Source organism: Macrobrachium rosenbergii, chromosome 9 (assembly GCF_040412425.1).
Source record: "Macrobrachium rosenbergii isolate ZJJX-2024 chromosome 9, ASM4041242v1, whole genome shotgun sequence".
In the NCBI taxonomy this organism is placed as follows: Eukaryota; Metazoa; Arthropoda; class Malacostraca; order Decapoda; family Palaemonidae; genus Macrobrachium; species Macrobrachium rosenbergii.
In genome coordinates, this window is record NC_089749.1 from 28430093 (window position 1) to 28453689 (window position 23597).

General features: G+C 38.1%; 1 protein-coding gene across 3 annotated transcripts in view; it reads left to right on the forward strand.

Moving 5' to 3' along the window:
• LOC136841655 (juvenile hormone esterase-like) overlaps window positions 1-23597 on the forward strand; it is a 302032-nt gene that overhangs the window by 24378 nt on the left and 254057 nt on the right. For all 3 annotated transcript variants that reach the window (XM_067108801.1, XM_067108803.1, XM_067108802.1), the window contains exon 3: window positions 23365-23496. In XM_067108801.1, coding sequence (XP_066964902.1) covers window positions 23365-23496 — 132 coding nt within the window. The remainder of the gene's footprint in view (window positions 1-23364; window positions 23497-23597) is intronic.

Sequence of the window (23597 nt, forward strand, 5' to 3'; positions counted from 1 at the left end):
TAACTACAGGGTAGTGTTCTTGGACTGCTGTTAAACTGTACAAATGATATGGTCAGTGGCCTGGGAAAACAAGATTTTTTAGTTTGCCGATGATGCATCACTTTTGGGTTTACTAAAGTCCCCACTTAGGAGAAATGAAGCTGCCCTTAGCCTCAATAGGGACATGGAGTGGATTAGCAAGTAGTGGTGTTGATGAGGTCTGGGACTGAACTCCAGTAAAATGAAAGCAGTATTGATTAGCAGATCTCATATAGATTTTGGACCCCATCCTCCCCTTCAGGTGGATGGAACTCGGCTGAATCAGTCTGAAACTTTTAATTATTATTATTGGTGTAACTTTTGACTCTCATCTTACGGTGTAACTTTTGACTCTCATCTTACTTTTGAGAAACTTCTAATGAAAGTGTCAGCAAATGCTACACTGAAGTGGCCTCATAAGTGATAAAATCAGTGTAACCTGTTTTAGGTCATTTGTCTACCCTGACTAGATAGTCTGCTTATGCCAAAGATTTATCTCTTCTAGATAGTGGTTCGTGGTGGTAGGTATCTGTTTCCTAACATTAACAGTTATGACTTTGAATATCAACAGATCGTCACTTATGTCAATTTTCATAAGTTGTATTTTAACACAGATCTTTCATATTCACAGTTGATCCCTGATCCTCTTTTCCTGCCAAGAGCAACCAGATTTGCTGAACAGCAGCACCAGTGTGCAGTAAATGTGCCTTGCTTTTGAACTTCGCAGTTCCAGAAGTCCATTATTCCTTAGACTATTGAACTGTGGAAGAGCTTCCCTGAGGATGTTGGTTAATTGGAATTTCAAAAGTTCAGGCGAAGATGCAGCGCATTATTACTTAAAAACAATTCTTGTATTTTAAAAATTTACTTCATCTATTTATTAATTTTTTTCCAAAAACTGATCTCAATCTATTAATTTTTTTCCCAAAAACTGATCTCCTCAGTTTTTCCTATGATTTCTTAATTTTCTAATGAACACCATATTCATTGGAAGCTGGAATTTCAAGTCAGTGGTCCCATGTGAATTGGGTTTGTTTTGAATAATATTAATATGCTTACAAGGTATGTAAAATACTGTACGCAAAACTCATGAAATATGAAAATATAACACATAAGTGGGTAGTTTATTCTGATGTGCTACAGACTTGTGCATATAGGCCTATCCTGCAAACATGCAAACATAATGGAAAATTTAACACTACATTCAGTATTCCCTCGAATATCCAGAATAATTTATCTAAAGCCCTTGGGGATGCAGTGATGGAAATCTGTGGATATGATAAAACAACACTTTAAGAGCAATTTGAAACTTATTTTCTGTTTTGTCAATACACAGTACTGTATATGCTTATAAAAACATTGAATACTATGCACAGTACTTAACACAAAATAAAAACCAAACTGCAGCATACTGTATATAAGTTCTTGAAAAGATTTAACACGCATGCACAGTTACATATACACGTTGATTTATTTTGAGCAAGTACTGTAGGTGCCTTTTGTACTACACTTTGGTAATTCCATTATAAATCTAAGAAACAGTTTGTTCAGATGTGTGTGTGTGTGTGTGTTTAGGGCTTATTAAGGATGTATTACAGCAATATTGTATGGCATAGAAAAATTCATGAAATCTTAACACAATCCTCAACATGATGTAAGCTACGAGAGTTTAGGCCACCATATATGTTGGGTTGAAACCTTTGTTAAAAATGGAATGCTCTTTTATATTAAAATTATTTAAATCTAATTCCATTAAGGGAGTTTAACTTTATCATGTACAATGTAATTAAGTTTACATTGTAAAAGTTCAGTTACTTTGTCTATTACATACATGTAAATTGCACTTCTTTAAGCGTTGTTATTAATGCCTCTCTCATGTTGTGCATGATAACTTTATTACAAGTTAATATCCTTTAATAAAATTATAATTGTGCCTACAAGTAAGCATATTGCATTGCCTGTTTACCAGAGGTTTCAGCCTATGATATATGATTGCCCAAGTTGAAGTAGATTATGATGTGTTTTGGACATGTAAGGACCTGCAAATTTTTGGATGCCATTCCCAGTAGTAATGAGGAAAACTTTGAGAGAAAGAGAAAGGCAAGCAAATGCACAGTGTGTTCTGTAGTTTACCTTGGTGTGATGCATGCTTGCATGTATACACATGGACTTAAGCACTGATGGGCAAGGAAAGTTCTGAAGTAACATGGCTGAGCAGTTTGTCAACTTCAGAAAAGCCTAGTTATTAAAATCAGTGAACATGAAAAAACAAAATCTAATTTTGACATAGTGGTAAAAATTAAAATAATTGCTATGCTGTGCCCACTGGTTGTCGCAGTGCACCAACCAAAATAAAACTCGTGAGTGTTGCCACCTTGTTTTTTTTTTTTTTTTTTCTAAAGTATACCAGTCAAAAATGGGATGCATCTGCTTGGTCTTTGACATAGAGAATTACATTAATTTCTTCTATTTAAGATACTGATTTTTTATCATTTTTGCAAATTTAAGCTCTCATAAATTCATTGTTACTGATGGAGTTTTCATTGTAGGTGGGGGGAGGTAACAGGGGTAAGGGGGGTTACTCTTGAGTAGCTGAGGAGCTTAATCGACACACAAACAGGTAAGGAGAGAAAGAAACTTCAGTGACTTAATCATGACACATCACTACCAGCCACTCAAGGTGATAAACAGATAGATGTTTTATATGATGTTCCTGTTGAGCCAATAACAGTTGCAAAAGCCCCAAAGCAGACCTCCCTTCCCATCCAAATGTGATTACCTTATAAAGTCCCCGCTCAATGCGTTCTCTGTAATGAACATCCCGTTTTCTGCGGTGCCTTCATATTCGACCTAGGGTCAGACTAACACAATATTATCATTATTATTATGAACTGTATATTTTATTGCCTGTCAATTGACCATGCATTATGTATATGTAACGAGTATTTTTATGTGATACCAGACATTGTTAATCATTAGGTTTTCTCTATGTACCTGTCCTGTTTTTTGTAGAGAAAGTTTGACCTTGGGTCACCTGTAAATCTTTGTACCTGCGGTCTCTGCGTTATAGGCAGACATCCACACGCCGCTTTATAAGCGGGTCGCTTCATCAATAAACCAGCAGTACTTGTCTTCCTGCTCATTATTTCGCACTGTCTCTCACAGTGGTGACCCCCGGAGTGATTCCCGGAACCCATTAACGGACCCAAACGGCGACTTAGTCTTGGCCCGATGAACCAACCCACACCCCTACAGACTAACTGTGGCGCTCTAACAAAGCATTCGGGCGTTACCAACCCTCATCGGCAGGTCACTAGCGTCATTAGCAGACCCACATGGCTCACTCCCAAGCGTGTATTGATGCGAGTGTTTCCTCACACTCCAAGTGAGAGCACGGAATGAACATGGAGACACATTCCCAACCACATACAAATTACCGCAAACTTCTCGGAGGCAGACGTCTCCCTTGCGCAACCCTCTCCCGCATGCTCCTCCACGCTGGTACCTGCACCCCCCGCGATGACCCCCCTGACGGACCAACCAAAGGCAGCCCTCAGCATAAGGCTGCCGCCATTCACCCATCAAAATGCAACATCCTGGCACTACAGGGTCGAGGGGCAATTCAGGGTAGCAGGCCTAACTGACAAGGTGTTGAAGGTGGACATCGCCATCAACGCCCTCCCGGAGGAGATAAACAAGATTGCCCCGTGGTTAATGACGACGTTGAGCCCTGCCACCTTCCAGGAGTTAAAAGCCACGCTTGTGATACAGGCGCTTAAACTGTCTTCGGTCGAAGATTTGGTTTTCTTTATCACTTTCCTGTGAAGAGATGAACTTGAGACTGACAAGTGCTTTGGACATGCTGAAACAGTGTCTCAGTTTAGATTTTTTATTTATTGAACTTTTGCTCGGTATAATGGCCTCTTCTCTGTGTCAGCGTAGAGAGGTTAAGGTGCCAGCTTAGGGGGTTTGTGGAGCCAGCAGGAGTTAGCGAGGAAGAGTGTTGGTTCTCATGCTTATACTAACTTAGTGTGGAAGAAGTGAGAACACTTATGCTCCTATCTGTAGTAAAGGCTTATGCTGCACAAGTTAAGGCGACAAGGGATGATGTATTGGTACAGGTCTCATTTTATACCTTTTCTTGGATCAGTTCAGCCCTCAGATTCTGGTAGATGGCCAATTGCAGACCACCTTGCATGCTTTGGGAGACACTTAGCAGAACCTTAAGTAGTGGAGGCACTGAAGGAGAGTTCTAATACCTTTTAGGTTACCCTCCACTGGTTTAGTCTCCTGTAGCTGTTCCTTTGTCTTCTCCAACAGAAGTGTGTCATTCCTTAGTAGGAGGTTGTAAATAGGAGAGAATGAAATGGACCAGGCAGTAATTCACTGAAGGTTTACCTCTGACTTTTCTTAGCTCCATAAGTAGCTGGAGACTGATGCCCAGTGTTGGACGCATGGAGATTGAATAACTTTAAGTGTATGTCCCCATGCTTTTTGGTTTTTCCACCATGGTTTTAGTGACTTTCCAAAAGAGTGATCAGATTTCAGTGGACATGGAGGAGACATTTTTCTCATACCAGTAGATCCTCAGTTATGCAAGTTCCTTCAAGGTGTATTTATAGAGAAGGTATTGCTGTTCAAGGCACTTTGTTTTGGCACATGTACAGCACCTCTACTGTATAAGTATTCATAGGAAATGTGTTGTCTGTAGGTGTATGTGTCGACTTTAGGAGTAAGAGTTCTTCTCAACTGAGTCAACTGGTTCAAGTTGGCCAACTCTCTCAACAGTATTCCAAAGGCTGTTTCTGTGCATTATGATTTTCAGTCGACTTCCCTAACTCCTCCTCATTGTTATCTGGTGATGTGGGGATGATATGTACTAGCAATTTGCAGGTTTGTCTGTCAGGAGATGAATAGGCACTTGCTTCTAGATTAATTCTAGCCCTAAAGGAAGCTGCCTTACACAGTAAGGGCTATCTTTATTAGGAAACATGGCCTCACTGGAGAACTTGTCAGAAGAATCAGGCTCAGTTATAGTACAGTCTCAGCATAAGAGATTACAACTTACAGCTAATGTTCATTAAACTCGTAAGTAATCCAGAACCAGAACCATCATTGTTGCCAGTTTCTGTAGGAGGGATGCTGAAACTAAGAGTTGACCATTTTATTCTTAGACCTACATCCTGGTTTTTTTCCCCCTAGGTCATGTAACACAAAACAGAATTTCTACAAGTGTTGTTAGAATGGTCAACACTACACCTTGTAAAGCTTACTAGATGTCAGGGCAGTGGAAAGACCATTGAAGGTGCCTACCAGGTTTATCCCTGGTCAAAAACAGTGATATCGGAAAGATTGCTTCTTTGAGTAAATTGAATGAAAGATATTGGTTTGATAGTTTATTCTGTGGAAGGACAGTGATTTTGGCAATTGAGGATTCAGGAAGAATAAAAATAACAGAGTGGCCATTACATCCACAAGTTTGACAGTTGCCGTGGGATTAGAGGAATGTTCAAATGTGAACTTAATTGGCATGCAGATGAACAGGAACAACCAGTTAATTACTAGTCCTTTGAGAGCCCTCAGGCTTGAGCATTGGATGTGTTTCTTTAAGTTTGGCATGATTGTCTCATAGGTCTTCCTCCTGTCTACTTTAGGAAGTATTGCGTATATTTGAAGTTCGATAGTTACTGTCACTCCTGTAGAGCCTTAGTAGTCTAAGAGCGAATGATTTTTGAACTTTGTAGCTCTCTCGGTAGATGTCTTATTCTTCAATTAAAGGGAAATCATCTCAAACTTTAGAATTCTATGCACTTCCACAAACTTCTGCACCTCATACTTAACTGCTTGGAGAGCTTTGTCTCCTCCCAATAAGGGGATCTTCAGAAGTATCGTCCCCTCGAGTAGGACGCCTTGACGAGGTGAGGGGCTAAGGGACCCTGGCCTTTGGGCCCGGGTCCTGACGAATCATCCTACAGTTTTTGGTTTAAATGGCGTGGACATTTCCACATTCGCAAAATTTTACTGCTTAGGTGAGTCTGAGAAGGGATCGTTTTTTGGAAGGGGTTCGCATTCGAAGCTAATTGTGGGAGTTGTGGTGGTTGAGTCGCCACCCGAGATAGTTTGGACCTAAGGGATGGTGATGGGATTTTTCCCACTGCTATCTTGAGGGCGGAACCATCTCTGGGGATCAGCCCATCGGAATCCAGGGGCTGGTTTTGGAGGTGGGACTCCTGGCTTTTGTCCGGAAGCCCACCAGTGCGGTTGGAGTGGGGAGTCAGTCCCCATTAGTGGGGCAGAACTCCCAGCAGGCGGATTGGCTTATGTCTGGGCCACTGCAAGCGTACTGGTGCTATCCTGAAAGGGTAGGGTATGGGGTGGACTGTTGGGAGTCAACTCTCACTTGTGCCATTGGTGGAGAATGCGAATACCTGACTGATCTACGATACTTTCTTGATATGACCAAGCAGTTTTGGGTGGGTGGATGAACCAGTTTGTGTGTGGTGGTCTGATGTGTGCATGCTTGGCATCTTGGGGTCTCTTTGTGGGCTTTGGGAGTGTGTTGGGGTGGGGAAGCTGAGCAGTAGAGCTGCCCAGTTTGTCCTTTTGATATGCTGTCGGGGTCTGTGGGGGGGCTCTTGGGTGTCGGGTGTGCACTTTTTGAACCTTTGCATGTGGACTGGTTTAAACTTATGGATTTGGTTTTAGTTCTCCCTCCCTGGATCCGACGACTTAACGGCACTGGCAACGACTTCTGGCATGAACATGGATACGGGCTTGGCTGTTGGACAGAACCAAACACTGAGACACCAGGGTGTTAATAAATCTGGTGGATTTGATTCAAATAATAGGGTCCTTTATTGCACTAATGTAAACTTATCATTAGATTACGAATGTTTATACAGTGTAGTGAAGCAATTCGGCAAAGTGGAAAGAATTAAATTAATTCTAGAAAAAGATAAGCAGTCATTTTGTGCTTTTATCAAATTTTCCTCTCCTTGGAAGCTAGTGAGGCACAACAAAGACTCCATGGCCACATTCTAAATGACTCAGTTGTCAGCACGAAAGTGTTTTCAGTGAAAAACTTGAATGATGAGCCATTTGACTTTGTTCCAAAGGCTGAAGAACATGGACCAGTCCCATGTACCAGAGCTCTTCCTCCCCCTTTATGGCATGTTGCTATCTACAAGGAGGAGGGAAAATTTGATAAAAGCTGCTGACTGCATTGAGAGCAAGGTTGGTTCCATTCCCATTGGAAATTTGAAACGGTATGGAAAGAATCTTCTAATAAAAGCTGGAAATGAGACTCAAGCAGTTCTGTTAGCTAACTTTAAACCTCCTGAAAGTGGAAATATTGAATCTATTTCATCTCACAGATTCTTTAATACACTGAAAGGAGTAGTTTACTCAAAAGATCTGCATGTTTTTAAAGAGGAGGAGATTCTCCATCGATGCCCTCCTTGTGTATCTCATGTAAAAAACTGGGTGGTGATGCAGCTATCCTTTTAACCTTCTCCTCCAATTACCTACCTGATACCATCATTGTTGGCCATGAGAGGATGCAGGTTAAAAAATATAAAAGAAGTCCTAGACAGTGTCGCAAATGCTTTGAATATGGCCACATTCAAAACTCTTGCGATAACAATAAAAGATGTCCTGTGTGCTCTGCAGAGCACGATAATTTTGATGATTGCAAAGCAGCCCGATACTGTTTTCTTTGCAAGGGTGATCACACACCAAACTCTAGGGCTTGTCCCAGATATAAATTTGAACAAGACGTGTTGGCAGTGGCAGATAATGAACATATTAGCATTAGTGAAGCAAAGCGCACGGTAATGGGGGCAAACAAAAGTGCCAACACTACGTATGCTTCTGTAATAAAACTTATGAAAACTTCCAACAATGTAAGGCCACCAATAACTGTGTCTGATGGAAGATATCACAAACCTGGTATTTCTCGAACCATAAATAATAATGAAAATCCAAACTGGTGAGAAACTTTCGTCGGCAAGTGCTTTGAAGTCCAGTAGCAAAAATTGTACTTCCAAAAGCACAGAAAATTTATCTTCCACCACATCCACAGCTGTCGATTCATCTCCAAAAATAAGGGTGCCAAAATCGGCCAATAATTCAGGAAAATATTCTGAAAATACTTCAAACCAAAATAAGCTAAAGGAACAATCCCAATTAGATAGAGCTAGTTCAGAGCCATCAATCGCCACAGCCACAAACAAAATAATAATAAAACTACGGTTGCAACTACCAAGAAACGCACAAGAAATAGTTCCCCAAATAATGATAATTTTATAATAAAAACTTCAAATGGGTTCAGTGTTTTGGAAGACATCTCTCCTCCTAGAAAGGTGGTTCCAAAAGTAGTTTCAGAACAAAAACATCCGAGCTCAATTCAGTCTTGCCGCCCTAAGACAAATAGGATTAGTGGTGCACAGAACCACAGCAATAATTCTGAACATCAGGTTCATAATAAAAATATGAAGATCAACCAAAGACCCTGAACACCAATTCAGATGAAAAGGGATTAAGAAAACAATCTCTTATAAAGGAGAATTTCCCACTCCACCCTAGGAACAGTACTTCCTCCAAGGAGTGGGAAGTAGCACATTTACCACCTTAGCATTCTTGCTCGATATTCTTCAGTGGAACTGTAAAGGTCTCAGAGCCCGTACAGAAGACCTTAAAGTTTTAATGCATGAATTTAATCCAGGGATTATATGCCTACAGGAAACAATGTTAGGCAACTCTGTTTATAATCCTGGACTAAATTATTCAATATTTAAATCATATCCCCAATTGGTGATCGTGCCCATGGAGGTGCTGCAATTATTATTAATAAATCTCTACAGCACTCCACAATACAATTAAATACAACACTACAAGCTGTCGCTATTTCAGTCATTTTGGAAAAGAGGATAACAATCTGCTCTTATACCTTCCACCAGACCTTGATTTTAACATTGGAGATATTCAGTCGTTAATTGACCAACTTCCAGCTCCTTTACTTCTGCTAGGTGATTTTAATGCCCACAACCCCTTTGGGGAAGTCGGTTTTTAGATAGTAAAGGGAAATTAATCGAAGACCTTATTGACAGGAATGATGTTACCCTGTATAATAATGGGTCAATGACTTTCCACAACATTCACGATAATCATTTCTCTGCACTGGACCTTAGTATTTCTTCAACTAGTATCCACCTTGATTTTAATTGGTCTGTTAATGAAGATTTAAATGGAAGTGATCACTACCCGATCCATTTGAAATATGCTCTGAATGCTCCATCTGAAGTTTTACCTAAGTGGAAGGTAGAGGACGCAGACTGGGATAAATTTAGTAAGGGTGTCAATCTAGATAGGGAGTTTGAGTCCTTTCATTCTCATCTAGATGCCTATGATTACTTTATTGAATCTACTTTGAAGAGTGCTGAAAGCTCGATTCCAAAAACAAAAGGCAAACCTCGTAGACCTGCAGTTCCCTGGTGGAATAAGACGTGGTATTCTGAGAAAAGTGACTAGGAAATGCTACAGACGTTACAAAACTAGTGGCTCCCCTCAGTCTAAATTAATCTACAAACGTGCTTTAGCCAAGCAGCGGCGCTTTTATAAGAAAGCCAAAAGAGAATGTTGGCTTTACTATATTAATGGAATAAACTCCAAGACCCCACTAAGAGTGGTGTGGCGCAAAATAAGGAAACTGAGTGGAAAATTTGTAGCGTCACCATTGCCCTCATTAAAAATAAATGACACTCTAATCACAGAGCCCACTGAAGTTGCCAATAAGCTAGGTAAACACTTTTCTAAAGTTTCCAGCCCTAACAATTATTGTCCAGAATTTCAAAGAATTAGGAATTCTGAAATGTGTCTGAAGTTTGATTCGGGAAAATCTGAACCATACAACTACAAATTTTCCCTAAGAGAACTTCGTGAGGCGCTCTCCTCAAGTGAATCCACAGCTCCAGGTGAGGATACAATCATATATGAAATGCTGAAACACCTCCCAGATGATGCCAAAAATATTTACTGAAGATTATAAACAAAATATGGGAAACTGGAATTTTACCCAAGGACTGGAAAATATCCATAATTGTCCCCGTTAAAAAGCCTTATAAAGATGCTTCCCAAGCCACCAGCTATAGACCAATAGCTCTTACCAGCTGTGTATGTAAGCTGATGGAGAAAATGATAAATACTAGACTGGTTTGGCACCTGGAGACCAAAGGATTACTATCGCCATTTCAATTTGGTTTCAGAAAAACCGCTCCACCCTTGATCCCTTGCTGAGGCTGACCAACCAAATCCAGCAAGGATTCGCCAAAAAGTGTCAGACCATTGGCATATTTTTGACTTGGAGAAAGCATATGACACTACCTGGAGAATTGGCATCATGAAACAATTGCACAAGATGTGCATATGTGGAAGAATGGTCAGGTTTATATATTCCTTTTTATCAGACAGACTTTTTTTAAGGTAAGAGTGGGAAACTCCTTCTCCCAACCTTTTATGCAGGAGGAAGGAGTTCCCCAAGGAAGCGTTTTAAGTGTAACACTTTTTCAGTGGCAATAAATAGTGTGATTGAAAAAATCTCGCCCCTGTTAAATGCTCCTTTTTTGTCGATGACCTTGCAATATACTGCACAGGATATGATTCCTTGTCCGTATGTAAACATTTGCAAAGGTCTATTAATGCTATTACTAAGTGGGCTGATGAGAATGGTTTCAAATTCTCCTCTTCCAAAACAGTTGCAGTAAGATTCACCAGGTGCCGGCGTGTGGAAGAGGTTCCACACTTAGTTTAAAAGGGTCCATCCTTCCTTACGAGTGAAGTTAAATTTCTGGGGATGACTATTGACCATAAATTAACATGGGCTAGCCACATAAATGCCCTAAAGTTTAATGTTAAACAATCTATGAATATTTTAAAGGTTGTCTCTGGATTTAGTTGGGGGCTGATAAGAAATCCCTTCTGAGGCTATATGACTCTCTGTGTCGATCTAAGTTAGACTATGGCTGTCAGATTTATTCCTCAGCCTGTAAAACCAAGCTAAAGGAACTGGATGTTGTACACAACATGGGGTTGAGAATATGCTCAGGGCTTTTAGAACTTCGCCTGTTGAAAGCATTTATGTCGACACAGATCATTTACCCCTTGATCTAAGAAGGCAAGAGCTAGGGTTGCGATACATGGCTAGAATGAAAAGTGCTCCCAAAAATCCCTCCTTTCAAGCACTAAAGGAAACAGACTCTCGAAGTTTTTCTGGTACAAGAGCTTCTAAACCATTCCAAATTCGACTGAATGAGGATGTTAGGAATAATCACCTTAAATCCCAGAAAGTCCTGGAAGTAGAATATCCTGTAAATCCTCCATGGCTTATCCCAGAAGCATCAATATGTAAGAAACTGTTTAACAAAAAGGACTGCACTGTGGAAGAGATTAGGGAAAATTCTTAGAGCACGATGTTACCCATACTAATTTTACAAAAATTTATACAGATGGATCTAAGTCAGATAGTGGTGTTGGTTGCACTGTTATCCTTGGTGATACAGCGTACACAGCTAAATTACCTGACTCTGCATCAATATTTACTGCCGAATTAACAGCCGTAGTGTCTGCCCTAGATTTAGTTTTTCAAAGTAGTGACTCTAATTTTGTCATATACTCAGACTCTAGAAGCACCTTAGAAGCTATTAAAAAATTTAATAGCTTTCATCCATTAATTGAAAAAGTTCAGGAGTGGCTTTTTCGTATATATTGTCGACGTAAATCAGTCTCTTTCTGTTGGGTCCCTTCTCACGTGGGGATTCGCGGAAACGAGATGGCAGACAGGAAGGGAAAGCTGCTAGTATTTTATCAGAAACCTCTTTTAGAAAAGTGCCTCATACAGATCTAAAAGGTCCCATTAGATCTTATGTTTTAAGTAAATGACAAGAAAGGTGGACTTCTCCCTTCTTGCCAATAATAAGAAATATAGAAATATTAGGGATAATGTACTACCGTGGTCTTCGTCATTCCAGCTTGACAGACGAACAGAGGTTATTTTAACGAGATTAAGGATTGGGCACACTCGTCTAACCCATCAGTTTATTTTAGAAGGAAGCAGCCCTCCAGAGTGTGCTTACTGTGACGAGACACTAACAGTGGAGCACATTCTGGTGGTCTGCCCCAGATATTTTAACCAAAGAGAGAGATATTTTCAGGGTAAATCCCTGTCTGATATTTTGGGAGATGAAGCAGATATTTCTGCTATCATCTCTTTTTTAAAGTGTGTTAAAATTTTTAACGATATTTAATTTTATTTAATTTATCACATCACGTAGAATTTTAATGACATTAATTTTTTTTTTTGTATATAGCAAATCATTCATTAAACTTCATACCCTTATTTATTGGTCACATCACTTCATTTTATTTATTAATCATTTCCTTCATGAATTCATAACTTTAACATAATTTATTTTCTTTCCATTACGGCGCTGAATGGCCTTGTTGGCCCCAGTGCCTGGGCTTTTGCCCTAAATATCATACATCCATCCATCCATTCAGAAGTATCGTATGTTAGGGTTCTACCTTTAAAGTTGAAAACAACCATGGCCTTGTGTCAGAAGCAGCGGTACAGTAAGAGTATTTTGCTGTCTACTTTCAAGGTTATTGTTCTATGCTTTCCTCGGTACGTATTGCATTGTGATATTAGATCTGGCTGATGATCAGCACCTCAAGGCATTGAGGTCAGTTGAGATGAAGCCCCTGCAACTCTGTCAATCTCTCTGGAATTTATACACAGGTCTTAATTTTATCTGCATATTCCTTTGAGCCTCTGGAATGAGTTCCATTGAAGTATTTACAGTCAGTCCCCCATATTCGGGGGGGGATGCATACTAGTCCCCCCCATTAGCGGTTAAAATCAGTGAAAAATTAACCACCCCCTCTAAAAATGCTTGTAACTGCCTATTCAAATACCAAATGTACCCAAAATTATCTTCCTACATCAAATATACATTAAATTATTACCCTGTTACTGTATCAGTCCTTGAAATTGTCATCATGTCAAAGTCATCTTAAGCATTTTACACTAAAGAGTATATGCATGTACTGTATGGCTTACAGCTACATATGAAAATAATAGTCCCTTATATGTATTCAGGCATGCACATTTTCTTTCTTAGTTACTGTTCAAGCCACCCCATTTTCTTTTACAGGGGAAACATTGGTATTTACGTAATTCGAGAGAGAGAGAGAGAGAGAGAGAGAGAGAGAGAACAAAAATACATACACATATTAAAAATACAGTATTTAATAAGATTACGTATGTAAATCATACAGGTACTCACTGGTGATGAATGTTGATTATAGATGAATGATGATGATTATTTAGTTGTGTAGTTCGACGAATGACGAAGATATGACTGCAGAGCAAAGCAGAGGAGTTACATCATCTCTAGGGGTGCCTCTTCCCCTTCTTCAGGCAGCTGGGGAAGCACATCTTCTGACGACTGGGGAGGCTGTTCTTCAGGGAATTGGGTAGGCACTTTAGGCACCTGGGAAGGCACTTCAAGGGTTTGGGGAGGCTTTGGAGGGTCCTTCTTCGTCTGTTTGATGTACATGGTAATATGTAGCTGCTGTCGCTATTTTATGCTGATGAGGGCTTGATTGTAAGGCTCCAATGCCTCATCAAGGGCATTTGAAAACTTTGAGCGTTCCATGTAAGGATCCCGTAATGTAGCTGCATCCTGTGCCTCCTTGATTATCCTCTTAAATTGAGACAGATATTTCCAAGACAGGCCCTCGTCTTTTGAACCTGGTGTGTCTTCTTCCTTCCTGGCACACTTTTCTCAGCTCTTCCAAATCCTGGTCCATCAGGGGTTCATAGTGGACATCAATGAGGGTGCCTACTTCATCTTCAGTGATGTCACCGAAGCCTTCTCCACCCAGAATCCTCGCCAACTGGACTGCCTTATCAATGCCCGAATGTTGAATTTCTTTGAGAGAACCCTTATAATTGCGAACACACACTGGCCACAACTTCTTACAGCACGCATTCAGTTTTTCTTCATGTCCTTCAATGATTGGTCGATGACGGACAGACGTGGCAGTTGTGAATTTACGCAATGATCCTTCAGCATAAATTCATGTTCGGTGTCCATTGCATTCACAAGGTGCCCGAGGGAGTTTCGGGTGTAGAGTGCCTTGAAGGCACAGATCAAGCCCTGGTCCGTAGACTGCAGGAGAGAGGTGATGTTGGCAGGGAGGAACTCGAGCTGGACTCAGTCGTAATAAAGATTGACAGGGTGGCCACCAGCATTATCCATAATCAACAACACCTTCAACTCCATACACAAGTCACTGAGATATTGTCAAACATGAGGGATGAAGCTTTGGACAAACCAGTGATTTTAACACGAGACACAAAGATGCGTCGACACACAGATTTGCTACGAGAGGAACTCGGGAGATATGCATAGTGATGCCTTCCCAGAATTGCCCATCTTGCAGACAGTCTTGAGATTCCAGCCAATCAGCACCAAGGAAAATGAATTGCGTTACTGAATTGGCTGCTTTGCAAACAACAGCCAGTAGCATGTCCAGTATTTCATCTGGTTACATATACCCAGCCTGCATTTTCTCTGCCCAAACTCTGAGATTCACTGTTGGCTTGGGTGAAATACTTTTAAGAAAACAAAACTAGTACATGTTGTTGAAATTTTGCTGTGTTTACATTAATATATTACAGTACTGTAATATTAGAAAATTTGTAAATCTCTTTTCATAATGAGAAATGTATTTACAGTACAGCAGTCACAAAAATATACTTAGCGCATAGTAATATGTTACATGAAAATAATCCGCAAATATAAACTTATCCTGCTAGTCATGTACTGTATTTTAGATATGTTTTATGTACAGTACTACATCTCATCCTAAAACACTTTGTAGTGTGTACTTAAAAATCATCGTACAACAAAACAAAACATCTATAAAATGTACAATATGCACAGAATATTATGTGCAATACTGTGTATTTAAGTACGTGTACATGTATGTATGTACGTAATGCTGATAGCTGTGGCCAAATGACCCAGCATCACTGCCCAGCTTCTGATAGTAACCTGTACACAAATTTGTTTCACGTGTGTTGTGTACTATATGTAGTACTTTATTATTATTACATATTACTGTACATTAATATTTAACCCTCTAACGCCGAGCCTCTATTTACAAACGTGTATGTCGTATGCCAGCTGCGTTCTGGAGTTAGCGCCAAAGCGGAAAAAAAATTTTTTAAATCACAGCACGCTTACTTTTTAAGATTAAGAGTTCATTTTTGGCTCCTTTTTTTGTCATTGCCTGAAGTTTAGTATGCAACCATCAGATATGAAAAAAATATCATATATAAATATTGAAATATATGACAGCGTGAAAAAAAATTTCATATATAACTATACAAATCGCGCTTTGAGCAAAACGGTTAAAGCTAATGAGTTATTTTTTGTTTCTTTGTATTGTACACTAAATTGCGATGATTTTGGTATATAGCATATTGTAAAACGATCAAAGCAACACAGAGAAAATATTATCACAAAATGATGCATGAATTCGTAACGTGCGGACGTAAAAGAGTTTTTTTAAAAATTCACCATAAATCGAAATATTGTGCTAGAGACTTCCCGTTTGTTGCAAAATGAAGGTATTTGATTGAATATTACTAGACTGTAAGTGTTTTAGCTTACAATTGCAGTTTTCAACCATTTCGGTCGAGTTAAATTTGACTGAAGGTAGAATTTTTTCTATTTATCGTGATTTATATGAAAATATTTCAAAACTGATAAAAGCTACAACCATGAGTTATTTTTTGTTGTATTCTACATGAAATTGCGCACATTTTGATATATAAAACTTTATGTAACGACTAATGTAAAATGGTGCAAACACTACAACAAAGTGACGAAAGAATTTTTGAGATGTTCAGCTGAGTTACCGCACGCAGACGTAAGGGAAAAGTTTTTTTTTTTTTTTTTTCCATAAAGCGAAATATTGTGCTAGAGACTTCCAGTTTGTTGCAAAATGAAGGAACATGATTGAATATTACTAGAATGTAAGAGTTTTAGCTTTAATTGCGTTTTTCAACCATTTCGGTAGAGTTAAGTTGACCGAAGGTTGAAATTTTGGCACTTATCGTGATTTATATGAAAATATTTCAAAACGGATAAAAGCTACAACCATGAGTTATTTTCTGTTGTATTCTACATGAAATTGCACACATTTTAATATATAAAACTTTATGTAACGACTAATATAAAACGGTGCAAACATTACGACAACGTGACGAAAGAATTTCTGGCGCGGACGTAAGGAAAAAGTTTTTTCAAAAATTCACCATAAATCGAAATATTGTGCTAGAGACTTCCAATTTGTTGCAAAATGAAGGTAAATGATTGAATATTACTAGAATGTAAGAGTTTTAGCTTACAATTGCATTTTTTTACCATTTCGGTCGAATCAAAGTTGACCAAAGGTTGAAATTTTGGCACTTATCGTGATTTATATGAAAATCTTTCCAAACTGATAAAAGCTACAACCATGGGTTGTTTATTGTTGTATTTTACATGAAATTGTGCACATTTTCATATATAAAACCTTATGTAACGGCTAATATAAAACTGCAAAAATTACGACAAAATGAGTAAAGAATTTCTGAAATTTTCGGCTGAGTTACCACGCGGACGTAAGGAAAGAGTTTTTTTTCAAAAATTCACCATAAATTGAAATATTGTACTAGAGACTTCCAATTTGTTGCAAAATGAAGGTAAATGATTGAATATTACTAGAATGTAAGAGTTTTAGCTTACAACTACGTTTTTTGACCATTTCGGTCAAGTCAAAGTTGACCAAAGGTTGAAATTTTTTGTAGTCGACGTACGGTACGTCCACTTGGCACCCAACAGACAATTTTAGTCAACATACGATACGTCCAGTCGGCGTTTAAGGGTTAATCTTAGTTAATAGTACTGTACCATTTAATTTTGTTACTACTGTATTATTATTACTTTACATTATTATTTACTGTTATGGCAGTACTAGTCATATTAATACTTTGAAAAATAGTACGGTACCTGCATGTATATAACTGCAAAAATTCTGTGAAAGAAAAAATCCACAAATGGGTGAGTTTTCCTGCAAATAATTTATAGATAGGCTCCACAGGAAATTCCGCTTAAAGTGAGCCTGCGAATCCAGGGGGCCGACTGTACGGCAAGGCTGGTAGTATGGTACGGTACAGAATGTTTTTCCATACTTTGTACCTGGCTAAAATATCGTACCCTCAATTATTTTTCCGTACCGTACAGTAGGGTAAAAATAACATACCATAATTCCTTACTTTTATCGTACTATAAGCAAACTGAATCAACCTCAGTAAAATCCCCTCTTTATGAAAATTTCTATGTTAACAGGTTTAAATTAGCAAAGGGACTTTATATGTATGTGTATATACTGTACTGTATTCAGTTGTCGTAATAATAAATCATTGAGACAATATGGGATTATATGGCTGATGCGGTAAACATTTGTAACGTGTTACATTACTTCAAGAATTTCACACAGACATAAACATGTTAAGGAATTCCAAACACACACTCCACACATATACACACATGCATGGTATGTTACAAACTGAAATGTTAAGTACCTTAGTGATCTCCCTCCTTGTGCAGTCACTGAAACAGCCAAATATGCATTAGTAATTGCTTGGTGATATATCCAAGCCTAAGGTAAGGTACGGTATAGAATTTTGCTCATTTTTTCCATACTTGAATCATACTGTACCGTACTTTGGTAAAATTATCATACTGTAATTCCTTCCTGTACATATAGACAAAATATCAACCGTACTGTACTGTACTCCATACCGTACCGTACCGTAATGCCAGCCTTGCTGTATGGTACTATGAAATTCAGTTAAATTATTTAATTTTATTTAATATTACTGTACCATTTAATTTTGTTACCATTACTGTATTATTATTATTTTACATTATTATTTACTGTTATTGCAGTACTAGTCATATTAATACTTCGAAAATTATTACGGTACCTGCATGTATATAACTGCAAAAATTCTGCAAAAGAAAAAATCCATGAATGGGTGAGTTTTCCTGCGAGTAATTTATAGAAAGGTTCCACAGAAAATTCGCTTATCATGAGCCTGCGAATCCTGGGGGCTGACTGTACGGCAAGGCTGGTAGTGGTGTACGGTACGGTACAGAAAGTTTTTCCGTACTTTGTACCTTGCTAAAATATTGTACCCTCACTTATTTTTCCGTACGGTACAGTAGGGTAAAAATAACGTACCGTAATTCCTTACTTTTATCGTACTTTAAGCAAACTGAATCAACCTCAGTAAAATCCCCTCTTTATGAAAATTTCAGTGTTAACAGGTGTAAATTAGCAAAGGGACTTTATATGTACATGTGTATATACTGTACTGTATTCAGTTGTCGTAATAATAAATCATTGAGACAATATGGGATTATATGGCTGATGCGGTAAACATTTGTAACGTGTTACAGTACTTCAAGAATTACACACAGACATAAACATGTTAATTAAGGAATTCCAAACACACACACCACACACACACATGCATGGCATGTTACAAACTGAAATGTTAAGTACCTTAGTGATCTCCCTCCTTGTGCAGTCACTGAAACGTCCAAATATGCATTAGTAATTGTTTAGTGATATATCCAAGCCTAAGGTAAGGTACGGTATTGAATTTTGCCCGTTTTTTCCATACTTGAATCATACTGTACTGTACTTTGGTAAAATTATCATACTGTAATTCCACACTGTACAGTACATAGACAAAATATCAACCGTACTGTACTGCACTCCATGCCGTACCGTACTGTAATGCCAGCCTTGCTTTATGGTACTATGAAACTCAGTTAAAAAAATTAATTTATTGCAAGCAATCTCCTTAAGCCTGTAGTAAAGGTAATTCTAATGTACCTTTTTGAGTAGAAAGCTAAGAATGTTAAGGCAAAATATTTTGAGAACTAAGAATTCCAATTAACCTCTTCGGTGGTGAAGAGGAGGAAACACATTTGGGTAATTTAAACTAATGTAGGTACATCAAGCCTGGAGGAGGCAAAGTTAACCTTTATTTTTGTGTTTATGAAACTTAGATGTCTTTGTCAAAGGTTAAGCCTGGAAGAGGAAAAGTTGACCTTTTGTTTTGTGGTATAGAAAACATAGAATGTCTGTCAAAAGTTAAGCCTGGAAGAGGAAAAGTTAATGTTTTGTTTTGCAGTTTTAGAAAACCTAGAATGACTGTGTCAAAGGTTAAGCCCAGAAGAGGAAAGGTAAACCTTTTAGAAACCTAGAACGGCTTTGTCACAGAACACGAGGTTCTCTGTGAGGTATTTGATTAGGCTAGTACATTAGAAATAGCTACATATTTACCTTCATTGAAAGTAAACATTCATAACGTGAGAGCTGTTGCAACTTCATTTAGTTTTGACAATATGTCGCTTGAGGATGGGATTAATGCGGCATGGGATTAATGCGGCATGGGATTAATGCGGCATGGGATTAATGCGGCACGGGATTAATGCAGCATGGGATTAATGGGGCATGGTAGAAGTGCAATTTTGTTTTGGCTCCTCACTACCTTAAGTTTGCAGAACCGTGTTTGAAAACAGAAAGCCCTTGGTTTGCTACAAGTACCAGGTAAAGTCTTTTTCTGAACCAAAGTAGGAGCAATCTTTCAGACACTTTGTTGTAAATCCCAGGTTTTAATATTTTAGGGAACTTGAAGGTACAATAGGAGCATACCTTTACATCATAAAGGGATTAATTTTTAGTGACTGTCATTTTATGGACCCAGGCACAGGTCCCCTCACTCTGCTTCTGTTTCATTTTGGCTGAATAGAAGTGGTTTTCTCTGCAAGGCTGCTCTTCGCTGCACACATATGAGAGCCTTGCTCGCTGGATGGAATCCAACTTCTGATGGCAGTAAGATCCAGAAAGGATTTCAGATCAGGTAAGAATGTTTTGAGTTTCATGCAAGAAACCCCTATCTTGATTGGCTGAGCAGATTTTGTTTAGCTGCACTACCCACCATCCTCTTCTCCATGTGGGGAATCCGCCATCTTTAACAGTAGGTAAGATTCACCCCAGATAATATAAATTTTCATACCAGAATTTATTATTTGGATACTTACCTACTGTCAAAGACGACCCCACCCAGCCTCCTCACAACTTAGTGGGCTATCAAGGAGAATTCTGACTAAAGCTAAAACATTTGAAAGATACCTGGTGGAGAACAGGTGTGCTAGACAGTCAGCCATTCAAACTTTTGTTTAAATGCAGACTTACCTCTCGGTGCAGAGACACCATCTAACTTTTAACAGTAGGCAAGTATCCAAATAAATTTTATTATGAAAATTTATATTTTAATCTCAAAGGAATAGTATATGAATTACTAGAACACATGAATAACATTTTATTATAGTTACTGTACAATTTAGTTTTCAAAACCTGAAAATATTTTGCACTTCGTTACCAAATGAACATATCCCACACAGAACAAAAAAAAAAAAAAAAAAAAAAATAGAGAAAATACAAATACTGTACTGCCTGTACATTATAAAAAAATCATTTGTCTGTCGACACAAAGCTTTCAATTTATACACATCTGAAAATAGCAAGACTGTGTTATGGTACCGTGCAAAAAGACGGCAGTGTTTCATGTATTCTTCTGAGTTTCTCAAACCCTTTTTACAAATCCAGATTTTTGTATTATAGCCTTATGTTCTTTATTGTTAAGTTTCATGTTCAAAACTGTTGAAACTAATTGTTACCTTCACTTGGTGTTGCTTACTGAATGCAACACACATCATCATTAACATCTGAGCACAACCAAAACAAAATGGTTAATGAGTGTTTAAGATAGTCTTGCTAGGCTATACTGTAGTAAGATTTACCAGTAAACCAATTTAACATGCCATAATATTACTTTCGTTAGTCTGTAATGTTCCTAAGTCCTACTATAGCCCATTGATTTGTCTACCATAGTTGGCCGACATGGAAATGAATCTTTGTGATTAGCTAGATATATTTTTCTGTTTATAGTGATACCCATGTTTATTTACCATTTTTAAGTATAATTTATATGCTTCATTAAGGGGTCATATGCAGTAATTGATTACTTTTTAGCAAAAGATAACCTTCCGCTGGGGTTAGGATAGGCCTTTAAAAAACTCAACTTTTGCCCTCTTGCATGCATTGTAAACTTCTGAGACTGACTTTAGGAAAAGAATGTATTTTTGTTGGCACAAAATGTTCTTATATATATCCACATAAACTTTTAGGAACTGTGGTTGCTTGTGGATAATACTGAGTTATGGATACTGTAGTATGTATGAGGATAATCGAGAGAACTCTTTTATTAAATACAGTACAGCACCAAACTGTATTAACTGAAAGGGGACACACACACACACACACACACACACACGAGTGGCAGGGGCCAGCGTAACGGCTTTATTGTGTCCTGTTTCTTAACTAGATGCCTGTGTACATATAACACTATCTTTTTCAGAAGGGCGTGAAGATGATAAATCTTCCAGATTTTAGCTTTGGATAAAGCTTCTCAAGAGCAGCTTTCAGAACACATTTTCCTTTAGTGTTGGCTGCAGCAAAGTGTTTTAGTGAGCTTCAAGCCCTTTCTTTTAGGGCTTAGTTCAAGGAGACAAGTCTTTTTTTTTCTATGTTAAGGGCTAATAACATAAGCCAATCCCTTCCTTGAATTGTGACTGCTTAATGTAACTGCTTCAGTAGTCAGTTAAGAGGAAGTTCTGTTATGTCCAGTTATATTGCTAAGGAATTATCTAGAATGGCTTAAATCCTTGAAGAGCAGGAGAGAAGAATTTGTGGTGTTAGGAGGCCAGACACACTATGTTCAGGAATGCCTTTTTTTCTCACTTAATCATGTAAAGTCAAATCCTTGTTTTTCTTTGTTGCTTAACCAAGCTAATGCATGAAGAGTTGAATCATGAGCATTTGCCATTGTTTGAAAGTAAAATTTCTCAATGTCTGTGCTGTAAGCATGTGTTTTAATCTCTTTAAAAACTTTATGCTAGAGTTTCCCAGTGCAGCTCCATGTATGTGGGACTCAGTTTTGCCTTGCTTTGTTTTCATATCAAATTTCATATAAGAATTGTGAAGACCTTCGTCGTATGGTCATGGTGGGAATGGTTTTCTCCTGAACCAATAAAAAAAAATCCTTTTCACCTATATTTAGGTTAAGAAATCCCATTGTTGAGTTTGGGGAGTACTAAGGTACACAATAGTTTGTAGAAGCATACCTTCGTATCTGGAGATGGTCATTGTCTTTACTTTTGGACTGTTGGTTTTTGGCTTTGGAATTTGGCACAGGAGTAGTAGAACTCTACGAGGTATACAGTAGTCCTTTTTCCCTGTAAATATCCTCATACAAGCCTTGCTATGAAGACCTTACACTGCTATGGGTTCACTGTCTGGTGACAATACTTAACAGGAAGGATCACGCAGCAGGCAAGAATATTTAAAAGCTTTTTCCCTTTGAAGAAAAGTGTTTACAGTAGTTTGTTCGACTGAGCAGATGTTTCTTGGGTTGCAATAACCACCTTCATTTCAGTACTGTATGGTAGTCAGCTAACTAACAGTAGGTAAGATAATCCCAAATAATGAAAATTGATCAATTCATTTGGATAATTTCTTACTGTTTTAGTGGAAACCCACTTAGCCTCTCCATATTTTAGCAGGGGGCTAGGAAGAATTCTGACTAGTACATAAACATTCTAAAATAATCTGGTGGGGTACAGGCAATTGCAGACAATCCATCTGGATCAGCCAAGCATTATTAATTTGCTTATTTTGAATGCTGATCATGAAAAAATGTAAGCAAAATTGAACATTAGGTAAGTATCCAAATTTTGTAATTATCCAAATAATTTTATAAACAATTTTGTGTTCTTTAATTGGGCAGAAATCCATTAATAGAGAGAGTTGTTTGTTTCTATAAAATAAAACCTAAATTTTTTAAAACAGGTTAGTTGTAAACAATATACTGTAGATAGGTACCATATTGTGTTTAAGCATTCTGTGTAAGAGCATGTTTTTTTGTGGGTGGGGTAGAACTGAATCATATTATTTTAACCTGTTGATTTTTCTAGGATGTATAGTGAGCTAGTTTCAAAAGCAAGGAATAACTGGATTTACTGTACAGTATATGGTTTTAGATCAGTAAGAATGTGTTGTAGTTTATTATGGTCTATGTAAAAGTTAACCTGATTTCAGGACCCTGTGGGGAATGTCAAGTGGAATGGCAAAAGAAAAGGAGATTCAGATCCTCCCCCATGTCCTCAGCTAGTAGAATCAAAGTTTGTGGGAAGTGAAGACTGTTTGTACCTTAATGTGTATACTCCTCAGGTAAGTGTTGAAACTAGGTTAAAGCATGGTTCAGATAAAAAAAAAAAAGTGTAAAATTTATCCATGGTAATTGTGAATTGAAGGTTTTATCCATTACAGTA